Source organism: Pan paniscus, chromosome X (assembly GCF_029289425.2).
Source record: "Pan paniscus chromosome X, NHGRI_mPanPan1-v2.0_pri, whole genome shotgun sequence".
Lineage (NCBI taxonomy): Eukaryota > Metazoa > Chordata > Mammalia > Primates > Hominidae > Pan > Pan paniscus.
In genome coordinates, this window is record NC_073272.2 from 101,983,737 (window position 1) to 102,011,385 (window position 27,649).

At 41.4% G+C, this 27,649-nt stretch overlaps 1 protein-coding gene across 4 annotated transcripts in view; it reads right to left on the minus strand.

Moving 5' to 3' along the window:
• LOC129395270 (nuclear RNA export factor 2) overlaps positions 1 to 27,649 on the minus strand; it is an 80,870-nt gene that overhangs the window by 12,903 nt on the left and 40,318 nt on the right. For 2 of the 4 annotated variants that reach the window (XM_055106314.2, XM_055106313.2), the window contains exon 3: positions 6,683 to 6,778. In XM_055106314.2, the coding sequence (XP_054962289.1) occupies positions 6,683 to 6,725 (43 nt within the window). In that variant the 5' untranslated portion in view covers positions 6,726 to 6,778. Of the gene's footprint in view, positions 1 to 6,682; positions 6,779 to 8,169; positions 8,353 to 27,649 lie in introns of those variants that run through there. The other 2 variants (XM_055106316.1, XM_055106315.1) reach the window with 2 other exon arrangements.

The following is a 27,649-nucleotide window of genomic DNA, read 5'->3' on the forward strand; positions in this document are numbered from 1 at the left end:
ACTGGATCACACTGCACATTTCTTTTCATGTGTTATGTATTATATATGGCCAAATTTTGTTTCTTGTTCAGAATATGCTTTTTAGTGCTTTTTTTCTTTTCTACCTCTCGGTGTTTTAATATTTGAACTGATAGTTTTAAAATAAGAAAGTAAGAGAGTTCCCTGTACACAAAAGTAATGGAACAATATCCACAGGTTGACCAGGGTTACAGAGTACCCCCAGCAGGGGTGGCCAAAAAACCCAGTGGAACACAGCCAGGGCTTCGAAGTGGGCTTAAGATTTTGAGTCCCTGCTCTACAGTTTCCCAGGAGAAGCACATGAGTACTTTTAAGCATAAAGTGATATTTTCGTAAGGATTTTCAATGATATTTACACCAATATACACTTCCACTAACCGTGTGTGAGTCTAATTTTCTGCAATATGCCTAACCATTCAGAAGTCATTCTTACACTTTGATCCAGACATTTCACTTTTCGAATTTATTACATAAATCACTCTCTGTCTAAATATATACATATAATTATACGGCTGTGCTTTACAGGTTCTTTGGGACAGAAGGATGACGGGACCAGAGAGTGGCTGATATTGTCAAAGGGAGAAGTAGAAATGACTGCCCTTGCAATGAAGTCGACATGGCAAGGAAGGGGCACGAGTACCTGACATACAGGGTGAAAAGGCCAAGGGATGGATGTGTGGGTCAGAAAGAAGAGGGTGAGTACAGAGAAGACAAAGAAACACACATTGAAAACGCCTCCAGGGAACTGAATTCATCCTGGTGATATGCTCCCCTCTGAAAACCCTCCTTCCTTCCTGTCCATGTACATCTTGTCTGTCCCTGTTACTTCACTTCAAGTTGAACACCAGAGAAACAGTTCCCACACAGTCCGAAAAAAGGAGAGATGGTATAGGGCAACACTGTGCAATGATGAGTCTCTTGGACAGAAGGCTGGAGTCGGGACATTGGTTCCAGAAACCACACCCATCATTGCCCAGCAGACTTTGAGTGGGCCCTGTCGTACTGCTCATTTCAGCCTTGACACAGAGTCGCACATTATTGGTTATGGGCCTAGGATTTGTGGTCAGATCCATCAGGATTTCAATCCTGGTGCTAAATTCTATGATCCAAGGCAACTAAGTGACCTCGCTGTGACTCAAGTTCTTTTTGCTTGTTTTCCCCCTAACTCAAAGATAGTAACAGTTTCTACCTCATGGGCTACTGTAAAAATTAAGTGAGTTAACACATGGAAACACGTGAAAAGCACCTGGAGAAATGCCCGTGACCTAACAAGCACTATAAATAAGTTGTCTATTACTATGTCGAGAACGTAGTACAACATCTGGCGTTTATTGAGGGAGAAATACGTGTTAGTTGCATTCGTTGTTATTAGTCCTCCTGGAAATGACAAGGAAAAGAGATGAGTGAGTGGCATCTGGTTGCCATGTCAGCTATTAATGTATCTTACAAAGCGGCAGTAGTAAAACAGGGCAGCCCCGGCTCCAGTGGGGAATCATCTGACATATGGGTTCAGGGAACCAAAATAGAAAGCTCAGAGCATGAAACAGGTTATGCGGAAGGATTCAGTAGGGAGCTTAAGTTCCCGTTTCCGATCTTTCAGGAAAAAAAAAAATGTATTATTATGCAAGAAATGTTTCAGGTTTAAGTGGCAGACTATAAGCAACAAGGTAGAATACTCGTCACACCACGTGATACAAAGGGAAAGAAAAACAAAGTCAGGTTATAAAACTGTATATTACAGTATGATTCCTCAGAAGAAAATATTAATGAGAAGTTATGTTTTCATTTGTAAATATAAACACAAACAAGTCAGGGTAAAGGGACACGTGAGAATGTCAACCATGTGTAGAAGTAGGTGGCTGGAATGCAGAATGGTTATACTTTCACACCTACGCTTTATACTTGTATAAGAGGATGTTTATGGCCGGGTCAGGGTTTTGTCAAGTGCTTGGGGAGAAGCACTTTTCCTATCGACCCATATACAGCATAATGGAAACCGTTTATTACTGACAATCAAGTGTGAATATCTTCTCTCTGATTAATAAGCTAACCTCACTTCTGACGACTCATTCAACTTCTCCTGATCCCAGGTTCCTTACATGTAAAAATCAGAGATTAGGGCTAGCTACCACCTCAATCAAGATATAGAACATATAACACAACCCAAAAGGTTTCCAGTCGATCTCCTCTTCATCCCTTGGCTCCGTGCAAACATTGATATACTTTCCGTTACTATATATTCATCTTCCTGTTCTAGGATTTCACACAAATGGACTTGTACATGCTGCACCCCTTTGGGTCTGGCTTCTTTAACTCGGCATAATGTTTCTGAGACCCATCCATGTTCTTGACTTTTCCTTGCTGAGTAAAAGCCCCTTGATGGATATACCATAATTTGTTCACCTTTGATGTTGTTTTAATGAAGTTTCAGGAGGAAGTGAAAGGAGATCCTTGCCTTCAAAAAGCCATCTTTCTTGGGCAGTCTTCTATTCTTTCATAATAGACACAATTTCATCCTTTATCACTCCTTTGTCTCTCTGGGGAAATATTATCTTAATGTCTGTTTCAGCCTCTTCCATTCTTTCTGTTCCCTCAGTGCCAATTATTGGATTTGTTGAGTTTGTGCCATCCCTTCCTTGCTGATCCTGGGTTGTGGATGTCTTCTGCAGAGGAAGCTCCACTGCTGAATCAGCCCTGGGCTCACAGACACTTAGCTTTAATCCATACCTTGCTCTGGCCTTGCCGGCAGTTTAGCTTCAAGCTGGACACAACCTGTGGTGGCCCCGGCTTTACCACTGTGTTTTCCCATTTCCTTTCTCTTTGAAAAAGACAATCTTCTCGATGTCTTCCATGGGAATCTTTATTTCATATTTTCCAGCGTAACTATGTATTTATTATTACTGTAATATTATCATTCTGAAACCACAGTTATAAAATTTTAAAATTAAATATTGTAAAAGGCTTGCATTCTTATGATTTAAATTGTTCAAGCAGTTCTCAACCATGATTACACATTAGAGCCACTTGGGGACACTGAAACAATTCACTAGCACCAGGACACACCCAAAACAATCAAAGCAGAACCGTGGTTAGATCCAGGCAACCACATTTTTTAAACTCTCCATGTGAATTGCAGTGTGCAACCAAGGTTGAAAACAACTGTGTTAAAGCCTCAGTTTTTGGCTTATGCTTGCCAGAGGATCCTAGCAATAGCTGCCTCCTCATTTTGCTGACTTCCCACTCAGCACTGTTTTGGGGACCCAGTGAGTCTATTAGCTTAGAGGTCAGCAACTTATTAGCTTAGAGGTCAGCAACTATGCCCTGTGGGCCAAATCTACCCCAGATCCCCATTTCCTTCAAGGTCTTTTGCTTGCAACCAATTTTGCTGCCAAGTACTCTGTTAATCAAGGTCCCAACTTGCCTATGCCAGAATTCACTCTAGCTCTTTTATACAAACAAGATATCTCTAATAAAATATATTACATAGCTTACAAAAACTCTGTGAGGGCCAGAAAAGCAGGCCTGGATGCTGCACAGCCAGGAGAAGTCCACCCACGTGATGGAACTGCTACAGCTGAAATACCACTGCTGCCTGCCCGTTAATTGACATGCATGACAGAGACTGAATTCTAGAAACTCTGCAATGGCTGCCGCATGAAAACTGGAGACCTCCCTCATCACAGGTAGTCCACCCCACATATGGCTCCCATGTTATTCAGTTCCACCTCTGAGTCTCATGTTGGCACATACGTTTGATGCGATAAATATCCCATTTGGGACCCTAACTGCAAGGGACTCTGGTAAATTGTATGCGTGTGAGAGTGTATTTGTGTGTGTGTGTGTGTGTGAGAGAGAGAGAGAGAGAGCGAGAGAGAGAGAGAAAGAGAGTGTGTGCGCACATGCGTGGGGTCATGTGCATGTGTGTTTCCTTTCATGTTCCAACTTTCTAGTCTCTACAGTACAGGAAAGCATATAAGAATGTTTAAGAGTGCTGGAATAGTTGCCAAGTAAGCAGATTCATCGTATATTTCACAAGACATGTTTTCTGTTGTAAATGGTATATTTACAATAATGATGGTATTTTCTTTGTTACAATGGTTTGTGTATGTTCGTCTTATATCCAACAAACTTGTTAATCTCCATTATTATTTTTAATTTTCTGTAGCTTCTCTTGAGTTTCATATGAAGATAGTCACGTTGACAGCTTTTTCACTTTTATACACGTATTAATTTATGTATGTAGGCATGCATGTATCACAGCTTACCGCACTGCCTAGTATGACATATGGCTTACTGCACTAGACTCAGTATGACATTGAACAGAATTCGTCATACCAGTCATCTTTATCCCTTTTCTGATTGTAAGGAGAATACTTCTAATGTTTTACTATTAAGGGTGGTGTCTGATGGGGTCTGTTGTTTTGATACCCATTGTCAGTTTAAAGAGATAGCTTTCTATATTACCGATCTGCTGAGAATTATTGGTATTGTTGTTGTTCAATCCCGGTTGGTTAATTTATTGCATACTTTTTTTTTAACTGGATCTTTTGTGGTATTTGTCCTGTCCTCCTCCCTTTATTCAGCTAATGTGTTAGATTACATTATGGATCTCTTAAAATGTTAAACTCAGCTTGCATGCTTGGGATTAAACACAACCTCGTCATGCTGTATTATCTGCTTTACCCATTGTTGGGTTTAGTTTGCTATTAATTGATTTATATTATTTGCGTTTATGTAACTAATTCGGGTTGGCTAGTAATTTTGCCTTTGCATGTATTCCTTGTCAACAATACATTGAATAAACCAAGGTTTTCTATTCCTTCAGTTTGGAAAGTTATATATATTTTCCCCCTGGAATTCATCTATTTAATCTAAATTTTCAAATTTTCACATCCTTTTCATAATGTGATCTTTTTCAATCTTTTCTGTCACTGTAAGTGTGACACTATCTTCATTCCAAAAGTGGCTGACCCGCACCACCTCGCTAATTTTCTCTGCCCATGTGGCCAGAGATTTTATCATTATCCTGCGCTTCTGAAACACTGACATCTAGCAATTTTGTTCAACTCTCTCACATGGTGTTTTCACTTTCATCAAGGTAGGCTCTATTTTTTTTTATCATTTTTCCTCAACATAGTGGTAAGACATGGGGATTATTCCACATTAAGTAAATGATCAATGAAAAGTCCTTTCATCTACCACCTGGTTTTATTTTTATAATTGAATACAATGGATATTCAAATATCCAATACATTCCCTCATTTGGAAAAGTCCTCTGGCTTATCAGTGCTGGTCTTTTTAACCAGTGCCATCGTGTCTATTCAATTAAACTATCAGATGATTAAGGAAGAGGGCATTGCATCATTGATGTAAAATAATTTTTACTATAAGCTTCCTTTAAGAGAAGAGCAGGCAGCGTAGAAAGAAGCAGAAAGGACATCGACTTTGAAATCACGCCTGGGTGGATTCAAATCCTGATTCTGTCACTTACGGCCGATGTGATGTTAGGCAAGTACTTAATCCCTCCCAGCTTTGATTCCTTCATGCAGTAGTCAGTGCTGCCATTTACCAAGTGTTTACATTCTCCCCTGTACCAGGCACCTGGTAGGACTGCCCGACCCGACTGCCTTCCTTGGGGCAGGTCCGTGCATGTGACTAGCTCTGGCCAATGGGTTGTGAGTGACGAGTGACACGGGTTATTTCTGGGTCAGAACCTTTGGTTGTTGGTTTGAGACCCTCTACGGCTCTCTCCCACTCTGACGCAGTGAGTAACCCTTTTCTAGATGGTGGCTGCTCCATTAGTTTGGGTCTCTGAGTCATTCCAATAAGAATGGCTCAGAACCCAACATCCACCATCCCGTGAAGGATATGCACCTGGCATAAACATGCAGCAGGAGTGAGAAATAAGTCACTGAGGTTTGGGGGTTGCCTATAAGCACAGCGTTACACTCAGCCTCTCCTGACTCATATATCTCATCTGTCAATTAAGATAACACCCTCTCAGGACTTTCCTGAGGGTTAAATGCAGTAACTTGCATGACAGCCGAGGTTATCACAGTGCTTGACATATGACAGGGGCTCAAACTATGGCAGCTGTAATTATTAAGTAATAATAAAATGGTTCTGAAGAAGTGTGGTTTTTTATTGTGTAAAATGAGCGGTACTGCATCTGCTTGTCCTGACAGGTAAGTTGTATCTTGTTTTCAAGAGTGGGGGCACTTTATTTGCTGCCACAGGTAAGGCTTCCTAATGACTTGCATTTATGCACATATTGTCTGCCACCACCATGGTATCAGACGCATGCTTGGCGGTATCTCTGAAGAGTAAAAAAGTACAAAGATTCAAGCAGGAGAGACTGACTGATGACATGAGATAAAATGAATTAAAGAGCAACAATCAATGTCTCAATGAGCAGACTAGATTACAACTATTATAAACCCACATTCCATTGTTCTGAGTAAACAAAGGCACAAGGTTTTAAAGTGTTAGAAGATGTAGTCTGAACAGGGTTTCCCCAAATATTTTCTGAAGAACACTGGTACCTCAAATGCTCTGTGGAAAAAAATGTTCCATTCCCATACAAGTTGGGGAAAGTAGCCCCCCCTTTGAGACTCGTGTTGTTTATTAGCATATCATCTAAAAAATTCCTACAGTATTCGTTTACCTTCAGTTCTGTATGTCCCACACTTCTTTAGAGTAGAGCACATTTTGTTGTTGCTTTGTCCTGACGCTACAGTCTCACAGAACGAACTTGGAAATGCTGAAATGAGAGAAAAATAGATTATTCAACCTACATGTAATATCAAATATCACAAGTGACAATATTCTCTAACCATCTGACAAGCAATATTTGAAACCCCGTAAGTTTAAGCACAATCTTGCTATTTGCTCAACTTCATTCACCCAATACCGCTTTCATGATGTACCAAATGTTATCACCCATGATTGTACCTTAAATCCATTCACTATACTTTTTTCCACAGGAAGAAAAGGAGAGAGTTTTCAGAAAGGAATCTAAGAAGCAATCATTAGAAAATCAGGGGTTGATGGGGGGAGAATCAGAAACAAAAGAGTGTGAAGCTATACTACTATAAGCTACTGAGAGATCCTAAGCGCACACACACACACAAAAAAAATGTCACCCACTCCCAAATGTACTTTTTAAAGCCAATGGAGTTCAAATAAAGTATAACAAGTAAATTCTGAATCTTCACATCATGACGACTTGGACACTTTTATTGAAATATCAAATTCTCTTTTTAAAAAAATTCCCGATTCCCCTCTCTGCCTTTCGCCCACCCCCCTGAGCCCATGTTTAGAAGGTTTAGTAGAAAAATAAATCATGGAAACAAAGAGAATCTTTACATAATCAAATAAGAGACAGAAATTAAGATTGGGTCTGGAATCGTCTATACAAACTGGGATCTAGGCAGTCTCGAGTGTCCTTAATAACAACATGGTCTGAGGAGGGGCAGAGGACAGAATCACCTGGCACAGACGGTGAATCGGGCAGAGTGACAGGCAAGGGTAGGGCTTTTAGTGTGGGGGCGGGAAGGGGGGGGATCCCATCAGGCTTCCACAGCCCTGCCCCTGAGAAACGACTTACGAGTTCATGAATCCCTGCCGCCCCACTACCAACCCTACCCCTATCCCCCAGCCCCACATTCTGCCCCAGTGCCTTCTCCTCCTTCACTTCACTCTCTACCAACAACAGCTCCTGTGAGTCCAGGATCAAGGCGGATGGCAGACATAGATGCATGGGTGCGCACGCACACACACACACACGCACGCACACACAGTTTCTCTGCCAGGTGTTCACAAGTTCGGCCACATTAGGAAAGTCCTCCGCTACCTCCACCCAAACCCCCCATACACCCCGACCCTCCCGCACCACCCACCCTCCCGCACCCCCCACCCTCCCGCACCCTCCACCCTCCCGCACCTCCCGCACCCCCCACCCTCCCACACCCCCCACACCCCCCACCTCCCCCACCCCCCACCCCACATCCCCACCCCCCCACCCCACATCCCCACCCCCCACCCCACATCCCCACCCCCCCACCCCACCCCACCCCACCCCCTCAGAGCCTCTGCTATTTGGAGATTGCTCAGCCACGCCTTAAAGCCCAATTCTCAGTAAACTTCTAGTACCGGCTGGTTCCACTCGTACCAGACTTCCTTCCAGCGCGTCAGGATATGAAAGTTGCCGGAAGGCTTCAGATCTGAGCCGAAGTCCAATAAAACTTCCGCCTGAGTCAGGGTGTGGAGCCGGAAGCACCTCTCTGACAGGATTCGGAGCACTCAATCTTCACGTGAATGGGAGGGTGCGGAATCTCACGTGACCATAAGAGCCACATGTACAACAGCCATTGGTTAGCTGCGGTGCTCACAGGACCGCAAAGGCTTTGCCTGCCACGAGATGACAGGAGCCACTTGGCTGCCCACACACGCATCTGCAGAGTTTGGCAGCTCACAATCTTCACGTGACAGAGAGGAATGAGCCTGACACTGTGGCCATGGGGAGGGGTGAGTGGGAGCAGTGGACATGACCATAGCATCCACATGACCCTAAACAGTAGGTCATCTATATGACTTCGAGAGCTGAGACTTCCACATGCTGGTAGCCAGTAATGGCCAGGTGAGGGAAGAATCCATGTGAGCAACAGGGTTCAGGAGTCCACCATACTGTAGTGACTGGAAGAGCTGGGCCCATCACATGACCATAGGAGCAACATGACAAGAGAGGCCACATGACCTCAAAGTTTTAGAGCCCTTGGTGCTGATATGACCAGTAGGGCCCTATCAGTAGGGCTCATAATTGTAGTGTTCACATGATGGTGGCATCCACGTGGCTTGCAGCCTTAGGATCCTGCAAGGCTCAAGTACCCAGGATAGGTGGGTGAGCTTGGGTCAACTTCCTGACAGTAGAATCCAACCACTGCAGAGTTCTCCTGATCTGCATGTTTCAGGAGACCGTTCTGTTCATGAGACCTGGAGCTCTGAGATTGCCCATATTACTGAGATGGTGGTACCTCCAGATAACCTCCCACAGCACACAGACTTGAGCTTTTGCTACCCTCACCTCACTTTTTTTTTTTTTTTTGAGACGGAGTTTTGCTCTTGTTGCCCAGGCTGGAGTACAATGGCATGATTTCGGCTCACTGCAACCTCCGCCTCCCGGTTCAAGCGATTCTCCTGCCTCAGCCTCCCAAGTAGCTGGGATTGCAGGCGCCCACCACCACGCCCAGCTAATTTTTGTATTTTTTTAGTAGAGACGGGGTTTCACCACGTTGGCCAGGCTGGTCTCGAACTCCTGACCTCAGGTGATCTGCCCGCCTTGGCCTCCCAAAGTGCTGGGATTACAGCATGAGCCACCGCTCCCGGCCCCCCATCCCTCTTTAATATATTTTATGTGTTTCATTTCTAACAACACGTGAAATTTAATACTTCACAATGAAGAAGGTCCTCACTAAAACCATAATCATAGACACTACTGCAAGAGCCTAAGCAGTCCGTACAGGTAAGCACTGTTTACTTAATTTCATACAGGGCCAAAGGAAATCAGGGCAAACCTAATGAATTTTAGTTGTTCATTTGAAAAAGAAAATGTGTATAGTGATTAGTATGTGCCACACACTCCAAAAGGTTACCGCATTTAAGAGTGCTAACTCTATGGAGTACCTACTCCATAGAGTATAACAGAATTTTACAGACGAGGAAATTGAAGCAGAGGCGTTAAATCACTTGCCTAAGAGGTCACAGACATTGCAGGTGGCAAACCGGCTGTCTCCCCCAGGCAGTATGGTGCTAGACTGTTCTGACCACCCCCGGGTTTTCCAAAGGAAATTAATTTTAGTTCAGCCTTATTAATTCACACAAACTGGAAGCCAGACCCAGTTACTGAAGAGTTGAGGTCTTGGATGTTCTCTTTGAAATACCAACTAAGAAATTTCAAGTACTATCAGTAATTAGCACCAGTCAATGCTGAATCTAATTAAGGACCTCAGGAGATTCATTTAAATGTATACATATAAACCTACCATTAATATATAAAATATGTATATATGAAAGTCAGTATAAAATGTTTGAGGTTAGCTGAAAACATTTCCTTCTTTAAAACAATTACTGAAAAGAGAAAGATTAGCACTTTTAAAACATCATACCTGGCTCTGGCCTGAACTGCAACAATTTTGTATGAGTGGAATCTGAATTATAATTAGATTTCACTGTATTTTTATTCTGCCTGTGTCTCCCCAGAAAGGATAGAGAAAAGAGAAGGAGAGTACACATTGCAGTTGTTGTTAATCGCAATTTCACGACCACCTGTTTTGCTGGTTTGTGTGGGAAACTGCAGCTTCACCTGCATGTCCAAAATAAATTTGGTGGAGTGGAGTCTTTCTGATTTGCTTGCAGAGGCAAACAATGCTATACAAGCATTGGGATTACTTTGCTAGGTTCCCGCACTGTGGCCTGGCTACATAAATAAGCAGAAGAAAACTCAACAGACCAAATTTTCCACCACAGTTAAAGTTGAATATACTAGTGAGGACAACAGGCTGTGTTAGTGGCTCTAAGGTTATCAAAGGAAGTCATGATATTTGGACGATATTGGGCGCGTTCACGGTGGTATGGCCGTAGACTGAAGTCATGATAATTGGAATGAAAGACTAGGAAGTGCCAATCAGTGGGTCTCGGATAATTCTGGAGAATTATTTATGGGACACATGTAAATAGAGGATATAAAATGGGGCTACATATTTATGAAAGAGCCTATTATGAAATTTCAAGTTGGATTTAGGAAGTATCTATACAAAGTCACAGGACGGAAGCCTACTTCAAGACCTGGTATCTGCCCTGGCCTCCGTTTCTATCATTACATACAGATGAACAGATCACCAGTAAAAGGCACAGCACAATTTTATCTAGCCCACCTATGCTCAACTGGAACTTACACGGTATTGATGATGGTCAAATTCTTTCACCAAAAGACAAATCCTAATTATAACTCTTACTTTAATTCACAGTTTGCTCCTGTCAGACCTGATACTCATATCATTCACTCTTTCTCTGAGATGATTATCAGGACTTTGTTAGGATTTTTTTTTTTTTTTAAGTTACACCAATGGAAGTCTGTCGGTGCTCTAATATGCACAAACAGTGGGGGAAGGTAACTCTGTGGACAAAGATTCATATGTCCGGGGTCCAGTTTAGGCACTGAATTTATTAGGCGCTGTGTTTACTGGGGTGAGGCAGGTTGATAAGCCATTTCTCTTGCGTGTGATACGGCAGGATTTAACGGGAACAACTTCTCCTTCTTTTACCTTTTCGTTCTGTGGTGGACATTTTGGGGATCCATGCTAGTGGCTTTAGGAGGAGTGGCTTTACCTAACACAGAAAAGAGAGAAAGGGGAGTACTGGAACTCCCCTTTCTAGAACTTACTTACTCAGAACTCCCCTAAGTATCAGAACGGTTGCGACGTTGTTAAATTAAACATAAATACTCTAACGCTTTTGGTTTGAACAGATACATACACCTGAACTAGGTATCCTATGTAAATTAACTTTCAGAAAGTAAAAATGACTGACCTAGCAACAGCATACAAGGGAAAGCATAAGATGGGACTCTATCATTACGGGCATTACATTCAAGACCTGTTTTTCTGTGTTCCTTCGTGAAATTCATTAACGTAGCTAGAAGTAACTTTATGTCAGTGCCGAGCAAGAGGAAAAAAAGAGAAGCAGTTGCAGATAGTGCTCCCTGGCAAATTGCTCAATATGCCAACCCCTCAATGCAAGGTAAAATTCAACAGCTCTAGGTAATAGGCTCACTCTTTGAGGACTACCACAACATACAAATACAAAATTATGTCTACAGGGAAAACTTCCTTCAGGCAAAGGATGGAGAGGAGTGAAAAGGTAGGGATTCCATAGAGGGTGTTTACTGAAGAGCAGTGCCATTTGTGAAGATGCAGCTCTCTGGTCCAAACCCCCTCCACTGTGAAGACCATTTAAAACAATGAGCAATTATGATTCAAAGATTTCTAATGTATTAAAAGTAGAGAATTTTAAATTTCCCAGATTGCTTCCTGTTATCTGCTCAAGGCCACTATATTTTGCAATTCAAGAAATAGTTCTAAATACTCTGTTGGAAAATACTGTCAGATAATTTTTAAAACATAGTCAGCCACATTGTTTTCTTTTTAGTGTATGCAGCATTTATACCTTGTTTCTTGTGATCAGCTTATCACTGATAAATTATTATCAGTGATTAGATCCTGTGAAAAAAGGCAAGATATATAATGTTTGTGTTTTCTTTTAATCCTTGGATTTAAAACATCACGTAGTTTATCAACAGTTATAGAATGACTCACTGGCTGGATTGCTCAACTGGCTAAGTCAATCAAGGAGTTAGCAAATAATGAACCAGTGAACACAATTAAGCTCATTTGACAGTGTAGATGCAGACTAAGGCAAAACATGAGCAATAACACATTACATATCTTGTCTATGTGATACTACAATGTCTTTATTAAGAGCTTCCATTTATATATTGATAATAATTTTCAAATCTGCATATTCGCAGATTGGGTGATTATCTTATTTTTAATTTTCTTTTCATATGCATATTTGGTATTGTTATGGAAACATATTCTTTTCAAAGCGTGAATAAATGTGTGCATTAGAGGAAAAGGTTGTTCTTTAATTTTGGTACATTATAGGAGTCTGACTCTCTTCTTTTTTCTCTCCTTGAGACGGACTCTCGCTCTGTTGCCCAGGCTGGAGTGCAGTGGTGCGATCTTGGCTCACTGCAGCCTCTGCCTCCCGGGTTCAAGTGATTCTCCTGCCTCAGCCTCCTGAGTAGCTGGGATTACAAGTGCGTGCCACCAAGCCCTAATTTTTTTGTATTTTTAGTAGAGATAGGGTTTCACCACGTTAGCCAGGATGGTCTCGATCTCCTGACCTCGTGATCAGCCCGCCTTGGCCTCCCAAAGTGTTGGGATTACAGGCGTGAGCCACCGCGCCTGGCTGAGTCTGACTTTCTTCTAAAGACCCAGGGCTTTTAAGGTTGTTCCATACTGAAATCTGAGGATCTTTGATATCTTTGTGAAGTCTGTGTCGCGTGTTTACAGAAAGACAAAACTTGACAGTAAATACGAAGAATTCAGTTACCTCTGGTCAAATAATCCTGACACAACATCATCTCAGGACAAGAGCGAATAGAAAACTTTGCCGACGAATCGAAAAAGAATGAAAATGGGATTTAAGCATCCCACAGTGGATGCCTGTTGAGGTTCTTCCAAAACATATACTGCACAGGGGAGAGCTCTCATGCTTTGTAACCGCCTATTCATGAATTCAGTATAGGTAGCTCCTGAATAAAATATCCGTCTTTGTTACCCGAAGAGTCACTCTATTAGGACACAAGAAGGACTTGAATATTGTGGTTACTATGCTCATAGCGGTATATATAATTTGAGTCTGTACCTGCAGGTGACATTTTTGTTTACCTACACAATATACATTCCTCACCTTCCTGGCTGGGCTCAGGCCTCCATCAGTGTATCTCCTCCCAGTAGAGTCATGTGCTTGAGGATATATGGCCACTTTCTTAGCTCCAAGAGTGGGCCCAGAATTAGTCTAATCTAATCCAATAATCCAATGCCCAATTCAGCAGTGGTTGGGTCAAGATTTAGCCTGGATGTTTACATCTTTCAGTTACTGGCTCAGTTAACCATGAAACTCACTCTGCCTCTGAACTCTCAGTTATATAAGCAAGTGTCTTTACCTATTGGATAAGCCAGCGAGACTTGCACTTTCTGTTAGTTGTAGTTTAAATATCCCTGACCAATACACATTCAATTTTATGGCCATCCTGGGCATCTTACAAAGATGGCTTTCTAAAATAAAACCAACGTATTGGTCTTTTGGTCAAAGATTTTTATGTCTCATTCAGAGTTTCTACACCTAATCTTGTCACAGTCCTGGGTGATTTCAATGTCCATGTAGAAAACCAGTCTGATTCCAAGCCTCATGGTCGCAAGACCTCTTATTTGACTGCCATGCTCAGGGGCACTCCCTGGATCTTGCTACTTCTTGGAACTGCCCCAACTCTAAAATAGTGCACTTTTATATTTTATTGTGGCAACCTTCTTGTAACTCTGAACATCGTGCTTTATATATTTCTTGGCTATGTTTTTGAGTGCATGTTAAGTTCAGACTTTTTAGCTCTTTGATAAATGTTCTATCATGACTACATGGTGGCCTTCTTTATTCCAAATAATTATTGTTGTCTTAACGTCTATTTTGTCTGATACTAATACAAAAGTAACAGTTTTAAATGGTTTTGACTTGTGACTGGTATTGTGGGTTTTTTTAATGGTTTTTTTTCCATCAGTTTATTTGCTTCATTTCTGTGACAGGCCGGAAGAGTTATGTTCATGATGCCCGATATTGAGATGACATTGCTATGAGAGACAAGAGAGCCAAGGTGAGAGAAGGAGCAATGAGCAGGCAAGTGTATGACATGCTGGGCTTTCATAATCCTGCAGCTTCTCAAGTTCAGAAGACTCTCTACAGGCAAAGAGGTTCTGGTGGATGGCAGGAAAGATCTGGGACAACTAAGCCCCAGGTAAGACTACACTAAGACTACTTTATTAATCAAGAGTGGTTTCACTGAGGAGAGACAGCGGCATTTTACTGCTGAGGATTTGGGACTGGAGCACAGTTAGACAGGAGGAATATGTTTTGGTGATCAATTGCACAGCATAGTGAGCAGAGTTAATAACAACGTATCATATATTTCAATATTGCTTTAAAAGTAGATTTTAGATATTCTTACCACAAAATGTGATAAGTAGGTGAGATGATGGATATATTAATTAGCTTGAGTTAGTCTTTCTAAATGTATACACTTATCAAAATACCACATTGTACCCCGTAAATACATACAATTTTGTCTAATTAAAAAATAAATAAAATTTAAAAACAAATGAAAGGAACACAGTGCTTGAAGTCCAAGTTTTTGCTATTACTAATAGAACCTCTCTTTTGCTTCATGATACTTGACCTTTCTTAGTTTCAGCTTTCTATTTAGCTATAGACAAAATTTTCCATCATGACCCTCAATTTGGCGTGAGAATTAAATGAAACTTAGATATAGCTCTGCATAGAATAAGGGCTAAGTGGTTTAGCACTGTGGGAGCAGCTGAGTGCCAAACGCTCCTCCTCCACCACCCTCTTTATTTAATCATCAGTCCCTGGGACACCGGCTGCCATGGCTATGCACATGAATACGCTTGAGGGTAAGGAGAATGCATGCTACGGCAGCAACTGTGGTACCCATGCCTGAAAAACAATGACTGTTAGGCAACTTGGTGCCATGCTTAAGTCTCCCTGGGGTGCTGGGGTCCTTCCTTCTTTTTTTTTTTTTTTGCATAACTCACAAGGACTCATCCCCAGGCCCATCTCAGGGATGCACAATCACAAATAATGTCCATATGGCTGCCCCAAGCAGCCACTGATGTTCACCAGGCTAGACACAGTGACCAAAGAGCTCTAGCTTGATCCTTGCTAAACAGGACTCAAGTGCTGTATTCGTTTCTTCAGGCTGCTATAACAAATTTCCATAAACGGGTGGCTTGAAACAACAGAATTTTAAACTCTCACATTTCTATTGGCCAAACGTTTGAAATCAAGGTGTCAGCAAGATTGGTACCTTGTGGTGAGGGTGGCAGTTAAAGAGAGAATCTGTACCACACATCTCTCTTAGCTTCTGGTGGTTGCTGGCAATCCTTGGCATTCCTTGGCTTGTGGCAGCTTAACCCTAATCTCTGCCTCGGTTGTCACATGGCATTCTCCCTGTGTGTCTGTCTCTTTGTCCCAATTTTCCTCTTCTTATAAAGATACCAGTCATTGGATTAGGGCACACCCTAGTCCAGTGTGACTTTATCGTCACTTGATTACATCTACAGAGACCTTACTTCCAATTAAAATCACCTTCACAGATTCCAGGTAGACATAAATTTGGGGTGGGGGGTGCACGCACTATTCAACCCAATAGAGTCTGCCCTCTGGCTCCCCAATATTTACATTCTTACCGTGAGTAAATTATATTCACCCCATCTCCAAATCCTCCAGATCTTCACCTGTTCCAGCATTAACCCTAAATCCAAAATCTCATCTAAAATTGTCAGGATCTTACCGAGTAGACTTTGGGCAAGGTCCACCCTGGGGCAATGCTCCTCTCTGTCTGCAGACCTATGAAGCTAGAAAACAAGTTATCTACTTCCAGAATACTACAGTGGGACGGACGTAGGTTAGACGTCCCCTTCACAAAAGGGAGAAGGTGGAAAGATTAAAGGGGTTGTCGCTCTGGGGCAGGTTCACAACCCAGCAGGAAAAAAGTCCATTAAGTTTCAGGCCGAGAGTAAACTTCCATGGCTCGATCTTCTGTCCCAAGGGCCCTTCAGGGAGGCAGCCCCAAACTTTAGGACCCTCCAGGGAGGCAGCCCCATCTTCCTGGCTTTCTGGGTCAGGGACTCAGTCCATCCAGCCCTCCAGGGTAATGACAATGCCATTTCTGGTCTGGTCTTCCATGTTTCTGCCTTCAGAGACATTCTTCTTTCATTTTTGTCCCATCTCTGGCCATTTCAGTCCAGGCTGGCAGCATTTCTGCTAGTATAAAACTCTCAAAATCCTTGCCATGTTTTTGCGGATGCCAAGGGGATCCACACAACTAGATATGTAGGCTCCGTGTGGGTCCTTCCTGGATTAACCTATCTGGTTTCCTGGCTTAGGGCCAAGGTGGTTGGTTGGGTCCACATGCCTAGCTAGTCTCATTAGCAAATGGCTGTTCAGCCACACCTTTGGCCCTGTTTCCATAGTGCACTATCTGGGTAGACTGTGAATTTTCCAAATCATCAAGCGTGCTTCCTTTTGGCTTAACAGTTCCTTCCTCAACTTATCTCTTTACTCTCACGTTTTACTATAAAGAGACAAGGCCACACCTTCCAGAGTTTGCATGGAAATCTCCTAGCTAAATATCCAAGTTCGTCGCTTACAAGACCTGCTTTCTACACAATTCATTCAAGTTTTCTGACACTCTATCACAAGGGTCACCTTTCCTCCAGTGCTCATTAACATGTGTCTAATTTCCATCTCAGACGGCATCATAAGCAGCTTGAATATTCATATTTCTAGCATCATTCTGTTCATAATGCTACACGTGTTCTCTAAGATGATAAGCACTTCCTCTACAACTCTTCTCACTTCCTTCTGGAGCTCTCACAAGAATCACCTTTAGCATTCATATTTCTACCAACGGTCTCTTCAAGGCAATCTAGGGTTTTCATATCATGTGCCTCAAGTCTTCCAGCCTCTAGTCATTACCCAATTACAAAGCCACTTCCATATTTTTAGGCATTTGTGACAGGAACAACCCACGTCTTAGCACTAAAATCTGCATTAGTTTCTTAGGGCTGCCATAACAAAATACCCAAACTGGGTGGCTAAAAGCAAGATAAATTTATTCTCACACAGTTCTGGGGGCTAGAAGTACAAAATCAAGATGTCAGGAGGGCCATGCTCCATCTGACGGAAGAAGCCTTTCTTAGCTCTCCTAGTTCCTGGTGGATGCTGGTACTCCTTGTCACTCCTTGGTTTGTAATGCCTTACTCCAGTCTCTGTCTCTGTCTCCACGCGACTCCCCTATGTGTCTGTGTCTCCTTGTCCAAATCTACCTCTATTTATAGGGACAGCAGTCATATTGGAGTTAGGGCCTACCCTGCCTGGTTCAATATGATCTCATCTTAATGTGACTGCGTCTGAAAAAAACACTATTTCCAAATACGGCCACATTTACAGGTTCAGGGTGGACAGGAATTTGGCGGGGGCCACTATATGACTCAGTAAATGCCTCAATTTTTAAAAACCATAGAAGAGTATCCTACTTTCCATTCATTTCAGTGCATTTCATTAACTAATTTTTTCAGGTTCTAGATCCATTATATTTCAGACATAATAAGACATTTGTCAGTAAAGTCAATGAGATTATTTTTAAAGTCTCTATCGTGAGGCTGGTAAAATTAGACACTGAAAGTTCAGAAAGGACAGTACGAGCAGTAAAAATTACAGTATATATAATTACAGATGCAAAACTTCTAAATTAATTATTACTAAACTTAACTAGTATATGTCTATTAAAAAAGCATTCGTTCCAGGAATGAAAGGGTAGTGGAACATTAGAGAATCTATCAATTTACTTCTGATTACTTCAGGAATACTGAGTGCAAATGCTTTTTATGCTCCCACCAGAAAACCCCTAATAATGAAGTGGAGGGGGGGCGGGGGGGTGCAAAGCGGGACAAAAAATCAGAAGGTACCAGACAACGACACCACACCAAGAAAAATATGTTAGCAAAATTTTATAAGCTAGAAAACAGACGTATAGGTCATAAGTCCTTAGAAGACCACAGAAACTAATCCAGCAAGAAACAAACTTCAGAACTCTGGTATTAGAGGTGATAAATATGGTCGAAGTCAGAGACTAGAAGATGTGGATACTTACCGGAGGATTCAAGGAAGGCATCATAGGAATGGCAATCAGCCCTACACTTTCCACCACCCTGAACAGCCAGGATTTCCACCCCAGGCTCAATGTGAACCCCAGTTTTCTTCACATCCTCATTCTTCTCTAGTAGACCCTGTAAGAGCCACTGTACCACATCCTACAACAGTTTATTTTTACGTTCTGTGGGTGTCGAGGTGGGAGTATATTGGTGAATGTTCCTTTTAACAATTAAACTGCCAAATAAGAACATAATGATCTAGACCTCCTCTCATATTCCCTTCTCAATGACTGAGAAGTGATCCATGTTGGGAGAATCTCAGGACTGGTGGGCAGCTGATCAAAGAAGCAGGACAGAGGTGCATAAACAGGGTAAGAGTGGAAAACACTAGGCACGTGCCAGAACCCACCCAATGTTTTTAAACAGCTAAACCACTCTAAAGAGGACTGGAGAACCTGCTGCATGTGCCTGTGGCAAGTTTGGATCTTCTCTCTTTTCTTCTTTTTCAGAATTGTTCCGTTTCTCTGAAGGTAAAGCCCATGTTTAACCACTCAACTTCTGCTGACATAATTTGCAATGACCACAGCTAACTTATTGAAGCAGAGTACTATTAGGGTGCCAAGAGCTACCTTTGCTCTTGCCCCGCTTGACAGTAGATGCTGAAATTCACCCCCCACCCCCAAACCAATGATAAATCTGATTACCAAAACATTCAATGCGCATTTGTAGACGTCTTCATGGGGACAAACGGGGGAGATTCAATGGCACGTGTCCCAGTGAAATGTCACCAAACAGTCTGCGTTAGACTATCTTGCCTCTCTTCCTCATACCCTCATGAGATGGATGGGCATCAGCTCCTGTTCTTCCTGAACAGTCTCATTCCCTTCAAATCTCTTTTCTCTGTGGAGCCATTTATCTCTGTGAGATTCTGATGACTGAATCCTCAGACTCATCACCCTGATCAGCACATCAAGGATCTTTATTCTTAACCCCCTTCTTTAGAATATAAAAGAGTTGTACATAATAATTGTTTTTCACTGTAACATTGATTTTTCTCACATCCTACTCAGAGCTTCCTACCGCAGGTCTTTGAGCCCAAGGTCCATAGTGTATCTTTTCAACAGACTTCTTTTTTTTTTTTTTAATCCTTTAAGTTTTAGGGTACATGTGCACAACGTGCAGGTTTGCTACATATGTATACATGTGCCATGTTGGTGTGCTGCACCCATTAACTCGTCATTTAACATTAGGTATATCTCCTAATGCTATCCCTCCCCCGTCCCCCCACCCCACACAACAGGGAGATACTTTTCTCTGCACTGTCTTTAAAGGTCACCCCTGGGTGCAGCTGTGTAGAGTCATATCCATGCTTGAAAGAAGAGCAAAAGAAAAGCAAAAAAATAAAAAGAAAAAATAATATGAGGCGAGAAAGCAATGAGGTATAAAAGAAAAGTACAATAGAGGCCGGGCATGGTAATCTCAGCACTTTGGGAGGCTGAGGCGGGCGGATCACGGGGTCAGGAGTTCGAGACCAGCCTGACCAATGTGGTGAAACTCCGTCTCTACTAAAAATACAAAAATTAGCCAGGCGTGGTGTCACGCGCAGGTAATCCCAGCTACTCAGGAAGCTGAGGCAGGAGAATCGCTTGAACCAGGGAGGCGGAGGTTGTAGTGAGCCAAGATGGCGCCACTGCACTCTAGCCTGGGCGACAGAGTGAGACTCTGTCTCAAAAAAAAAAAAAAACCAAACAAAACTAAATATATATATATATATGGAAAGAAAGAGAGAAAGAAAAGTACAATAGAGAGAATCAACAAAATCAACCAAACCAAAAGTTGGTTTCTGAAAAGACTGACGAAACAGCCAACGTTGGCAATACTGGTGAAGGGAGAAAGATGAAGAGCAGTGGACAGGAGGAGAGAGAGAGAGAACACAAAGGAACAATATTAAAAATTAACAAGCAGAATATGATTAGACATAAACAATAAACAAGATAATACCAAAAACAATTTCATACTGATATAAATTAATGCCTAGACAATGTAGAAATTTTGAAAGAGAAACATATCCTGCCTAAACTAACTATAGAAGAAATAGAAAACTTGACTAGACTTAACAACGATTAAAGAAATTACTGTGGACTACTCGAGGGGGCAGGGAGGGGATATGGGTTGAAAACCTATTTATTGGATACTATGCTCAAAACCTGGGTGATGGGATCCGCACCCCAAACCTCAGCATCACACAATATTCCCATGTAACAAACCTGTATGTGTAACCATTCTATCTAAAAATAAAAGTTGACATTAAAAAAAATAGATCTTTAGTTCAAAAAAAAAAAAAAAAACAACGTCAAGAAAACTACCAGGAACACGGGGAAAATTCCACTAAACATTCAAGGAGTAGATAATTCCAAGTTCATACAAACTTCACCAAAGACCAAGATAAAAGCTTACACTCCCAAGTATATTTTATGAGGATAATCTTGACTCTAAAATGAGATAAGTATAATAGGAGAAAGGAAATTTATAATTCAAGCTAAATGCTAAATTAAATACTGCAGACTTAAGTGACGCACAGAAATTATAATAAACCAGAACAAGTTTGGTGTATCACAGCAGTGTAAAAATGCCTTAACGTTAGAAAGGAATGTTAATGTAAATCATCCCATTAATGGAAAGAAACAAGATTGGGCTATCATTTTAATGGACAGGGTAAAATCATTTGATAAAATCCAGTGCCTGTTCACGGAACACACAAAAACAAACCAAAACACAATTCTTGCCAAACTGGGAAAAAACAGATGGAAAACACATATCTACAAAATAATCTGCACCAACAGCTGTGCACACTGGTGAAGATTTACATGGATTGTCCTTAAAAATCAAGAACAGGACAAGGTTGCTCAATATTGTCATTTCTGCTCAACAGTGGCGGTTCTAGCCAGTGCAATAAATAAAAGATATAATGATTGGAATTAAAAACACCCAAACGATCATATCTATATAGACAATATATTATTTACCTGTATGGAAAAACCTGAGATAATCTACAAACTCTCAGCATTAATTACAGCTAAGAAGAAAATCAACTGTATTCCTACAAACCAGCAACAACCACTTAGAGGAAAAACAACTCTTCAATGAACACCAATTATAACTGCCACAAAATAGTAAGGTACACGGAAATAAGTCTAACAAAGATGCTTCAGACTTTAAATGAGAAAATTATCAAATGTTATCGAGAGCTATTAGTTCCAAATTAGGCAGATATAAAGCATGCTCATGGAAGAATCCCTATGATAAAGATGACGGTTTTCTCCACTTAACCTGTATATTTGACGTGATTCCAATAAAAAATCCAACACAGCTTTCTACGGAACAATAGACTCTATGACTCTAGAATGCATACTGAAGGACCAAGGGCGCATAATATCCAAGATTATTAAAACAAAGTAGAGGGGATCAGAAGGGACATGGCTTACAAGATATCAAGTTTTAATAATTAAGATAGTTGAGATAGTTCACTTATATGACATCTAGGCCAATACAATTGATAGGATAGAGAGCCCATTAAATATAGGAAAACTTGGCATGAGAGGTTTGCCATTGAAGGTTAGCTGAAGAAAAGACAGGCTATTCAATATATAGTGCTGGATCCATTGGTTATACCCATTTTTTAGAGAGGAGATTGCTATCTCACTCCATACACAAATATAAATTCCAGAAATTAAAAAAAAAAGAAACCTTAGTGGAAAAAGAAGGAGGTGAAAGGTCTCTAAATGAAAAACAACAAAACACTGCTGAAAGAAATCATCAATGACAAAAACAAATGGAAACACATCCCATGCTCATGGATGGGTGGAATCAATATGGTGAAAATGACCATACTGCCCAAAGCGATCTACAAATTCAATGCAATTCCATTCAAAGTACCATGATCATTCTTCACAGAACTAGAAAAAATATATATCCTCAAATTCACGTGGAACCAAAAGAGAGCCCGCATAATCAACACAATACTAAGCAAAAAGAACAAATCAGGAGGCATCACATTACCCGGCTTCAAATTATACCACAAGGCTATAGTTACCAAAGCAGCATGGTACTGGCATAAAAACAGGTATGTAGACCAATGGAGCAGAATAAAGAACTCAGAAATGAAGCCAAATACTGACAGCCAACCGATCTTTGACAAAGCATACAAAAACATAAAGCGAGGAAAGGGCACCCTATTCAATAAACGGTGCTGGTAAAACTGGCAAGCCACATGCAGAAGAATGAAACTGGATCCTCATCTCTCACCTTATTACAAAAATCAACTCTCAAGATAGATCAAAGACTTAAATCTAAGACCTGAAACCACAAAAATTCTAGAAGATACCATCGAAAAACTCTTGCAGACATTGGCTTAGGTAATGAATTCATTCCTTTTTTTTTTTATACTTTAAGTTTCAGGGTACATGTGCACAACGTTCAGGTTCGTTACATATGTATACATGTGCCATGTTGGTGTGATGCACCCGTTAACTCGTCATTTAACATTAGGTATATCTCCTAATGCTATCCCTCCCCCGTCCCCCCACCCCACAACAGGCCCCGGTGTGTGATGTTCCCCTTCCTGTGTCCATGTGTTCTCATTGTTCAATTCCCACCTATGAGCGAGAACATGCGGTGTCTGGTTTTTTGTCCTTGCGATAGTTTGCTGAGAATGATGGTTTCCAGCTTCATCCATGTCCCTACAAAGGACATGAACTCATCCTTTTTTATGGCTGCATAGTATTCCATGGTGTATATGTGCCACATTTTCTTAATCCAGTCTATCATTGTTGGACGTTTGGGTTGGTTCCACGTCTTTGCTATTGTGAATAGTGCCGCAATAAACATACATGTGCATGTGTCTTTATAGCAGCATGATTTATAGTCCTTTGGGTATATACCCAGTAATGGGATGGCTGGGTCAAATGGTATTTCTAGTTCTAGATCCCTGAGGAATCGCCACACTGATTTCCACCATGGTTGAACTAGTTTACAGTCCCACCAACAGTGTAAAAGTGTTCCTATTTCTTCACATCCTCTCCAGCACCTGTTATTCCTGGCTTTTTAATGATTGCCATTCTAACTGGTGTGAGATGGTATCTCATTGTGGTTTTGATTTGCATTTCTCTGATGGCCAGTGATGATGAGCATTTTTTCATGTGTCTTTTGGCTGCATAAATGTCTTCTTTTGAGAAGTGTCTGTTCATATCTTTCGCCCACTTGTTGATGGGGTTGTTTTGGCCATACTGCCCAAGGTAATTTATAGATTCAACGCCATCCCCATCGAGCTACCAATGACTTTCTTCACAGAATTGGAAAAAACTACTTTAAAGTTCATATGGAACCACAAAAGAGCCCGCATTGCCAAGTCAATCCTAAGCCAAAAGAACAAAGCTGGAGGCATCAGGATACCTGACTTCAAACTATACTACAAGGCTACAGTAACCAAAACAGCATGGTACTGGTACCAAAACAGAGATATAGACCAACGGAACACAACAGAGCCCTCAGAAATAATGCCACATATCTACAACTATCTGATCTCTGACAGACCTGACAAAAACAAGAAATGGGGAAAGGATTCCCTATTTTGGAAATGGTGCTGGGAAAACTGGCTAGCCATATGTAGAAAGCTGAAACTGGATTCCTTCCTTACACCTTATACAAAAATTAATTCAAGATGGATTGAAGACTTAAATGTTAGACCTAAAACTATAAAAACCCTAGAAGAAAACCTAGGCAATACCATTCAGGACATAGGCATGGGCAAGGACTTCATGTCTAAAACACCAAAAGCAATGGCAACAAAAGCCAAAATTGACAAATGGGATCTAATTAAACTAAAGAGCTTCTGCACAGCAAAAGAAACTACCATCAGAGTGAACAGGCAACCTACAGAATGGGAGGAAATTTTTGCAATCTACTCATCTGACAAAGGGCTAATATCCAGAATCTACAATGAACTCAAACAAGTTTACAAGAACTCATTCCTACGAACTCAAAAGCAAATGCACCAAAAACAAAAATAAGCAAGTGGGACCTAATTAAACTAAAAAGCTTCTGCACGGCAAAGGAAATACTCAGAAGAGTAAACAGACAACCCACAGAGTGGGAGAAAACATTCACAAACCCTGCATCCAACAAAGGACTAATATCCAGAATCTACAAGAAACTCAATAAAAATCGGCAAGAAAAGAGAAAAATCCCATCCAAAAGTGGGCAAAGGACATGAATAGACAATTCTCAAAAAAAAAAAAAAAGAAAGAAAAAAAAGATATACAACCAGCCAACAAACATATGAAAAAAAATGCTCACCGTCACTAATTATCAGGGACATGCTCATTAAAACCACAATGAGATACCACCTTACTCCGGCAAGAATGGCCATAATTAAAAAGTCAAAAAATAATAGATGTTGGAGTGGATGTGGTGAAAAGGGAACACTTTTACACTGCTGGTGGGAATGCAAACTAGTACAACCATTCTGGAAAACGGTATGGAGATTCCTTAGAGAACTAAAAGTAAAACTACCATTCGATCCAGCAATCCCCCTACCGGGTATCTACCCAAAAGAAGACAAGTCATTATATCAAAAAGACTCAAGCACATGCATGTTTATAGCAGCATATTTCACAATTGCAAAAATATGGAAGCAACCTTATTGCCCATCAATCAACGAGTGGATAAAGAAGATGTGGCATATATACACCACAGAATACTACTCAGCCATAAAGTGGAACGAAATAATGGCCTCTGCAGCAACTTGGATGGAGCTGAAAGCCATTACTGTAAGTGAAGTAACTCAGGAATGGAAATCCTAATATCGTATGCGCTCACTTATAAGTGGGAGCTAACCTATGAGGGTGCAAAGGCATAGGAATGACATGATGGACTTAGGGGACTCGGAGGGAAAGGTGGAAAGAGGGTGAGGGATAAAAGAAGACTATCTATTGGGTACAGTGTACACTGCTCAGGTTACGGGTGCACCAAAATCTCAGGAATCACCACTGAAGAACTTATCCACGTAATCAAAATCCACCTGTATGCCCCCAAACTATTGAAATTTTAACAAATGTTAGAACAATTACGAGAGTGACTAAGTTTATGTCCTCAGAGCAGGAAAGACTTTTTCGCAAAATTAACCACAACCCATGAACACAGGACATCTTTCCACTTATTTATGTCTTCTTTAATTTCTTCAAGCAAAGTGTTGTAGTTCTCAAGGTAAATGTCTTGATTACGTCTACTCCTGAGTATTCTTTTCGTGCTATTGTAAATGTAATTATTTTCTTAATTATTCTTGGACTGTTGATTGTCAGTGTACACAAATGCAACTGGTTATGGTGTGTTGATTTTCTATCTTGCAACTTTGACAAATTCATTTATTAGCCCTAACAGCTTTTTTTGTGGAATCTCTAGGGTTTTCTACATAGAAGATCATGTCGTCTGTGACAGGGGATAACTTCTTCTTTTCCATCTTAGATGCCTTTTATTTCTTACTCTTGCCTAATTACTCTGTCTAGAGCTTTCAATAGTATGTTGAGTTAGAAGTGACAAAAGCAGGCATCCTTGTCCTGTTCCCGATCTTAGGGGAAAACCTTTCAGTCTTTTCCATTGAGTATGACGTTAGCTATAGGTATTTCCATATATGGTTTATGTCACGCTAAGGAAGTATCCTTCTCTTCCTAATCTGTTGAGGGTTTTTATTATAAAACCATGTTGGATTTTGTTAGGTGCTTTTTCTGCATCAGTTGACATGGTGATGCGGTCTTTTATCATCAGTCTGTTAATATAGTGCATGGATTTATTTTCATGTGTTGAATCATCTTTGCATTTCAGCAATTATTCCCATTCAGTCATGGGTGTGTAATCCTTTCAATATACTGCAAGGTTCTGCCTGCTAGCGTTTCATCTAGGATTCTGAACATTGGTATTCATAAGGGATATTGCTTTGTAGCTTTCTTGTTGTGGCTTTGGCAGACTTTGGTATCATGGTAACTAACATTGGCCTTATGGAATGAGTTAGGAAGTGTTCCCTCTTCTTCAATTTTTTGGAAGAGATTTAGAAGGAATGGTGGTAATTCTTCTTTAAATGTTTGGTAGAATTCACCAATGAAGTCATCTGGCCCGAGACTTGACTTTGTTGGAAGGTTTTGATTACTGATAATTCCTATTACTGATAACTCCTTACTATAACTAGTAAGGAGACTGTATCTCATAAGAGATATGTAGTCCTCAAGCAGTAGGCGATATATTCAAAGTTCTAAAAAAGGAGAAACCTGTCAAGCAGGAATTACATATCCAGCAAAACCATCCTTCAAAAATGAAGGGGAAAATTAACACATTCTCAGATTTAAAAATTACTGAAGGCTTTGGGGCAAAGATGGCTGACCAGATGCAGACAGGAAGAACTCCTCCCAATAAGAGACCCGATCATCAAGAAGACCGGCACATTCCAAACAGATCTTTGGAAAGAAGGCATTGAAAATGGATGGAGGAAGGACACAGACCCTGAGCTGAAAGGGGAGGAAGCTGGGAACCCTGCATCAGGTTGCTGAGGACCAGGACTCATTTTGGGGCCTGAGTGACTCCTGGGGAAGGGGCGAGTAAAACAAGCATAGAGTGGCTCATTCTCGCCATGGACCTCTGGAATCCAAGCTGCAGGAGACCCCATGACCCCCACAGACATTTGAGATTGCAGGGAGAATTGCCGGGAGAGCTGGCAGAGATAGAAATCTTGCCTGCATGGAGTCCAGAGGGTTTAGCATGGGAAAAGCTGCACTGAAGCATGGCCATGGGCACCCAACCCCAAGCCTCACCATACTCCTCTCTGTGGCTTTAGTGTTTGCTGGCTGCTGGACCTGGACGCAGCAGGGCAATCTTGGCCATGGGATAGGGTCAGTCTGATCTGAGTGTCCCGCTGTCTGCTGGCCTATCCCAGCGTCCCTGCCTGGCCACACCCACTTGCAGCGCAGCCTCAGCTTCCCAGATGAGGCATTTGCCAGCAGCCACCACCATAGCTCTTT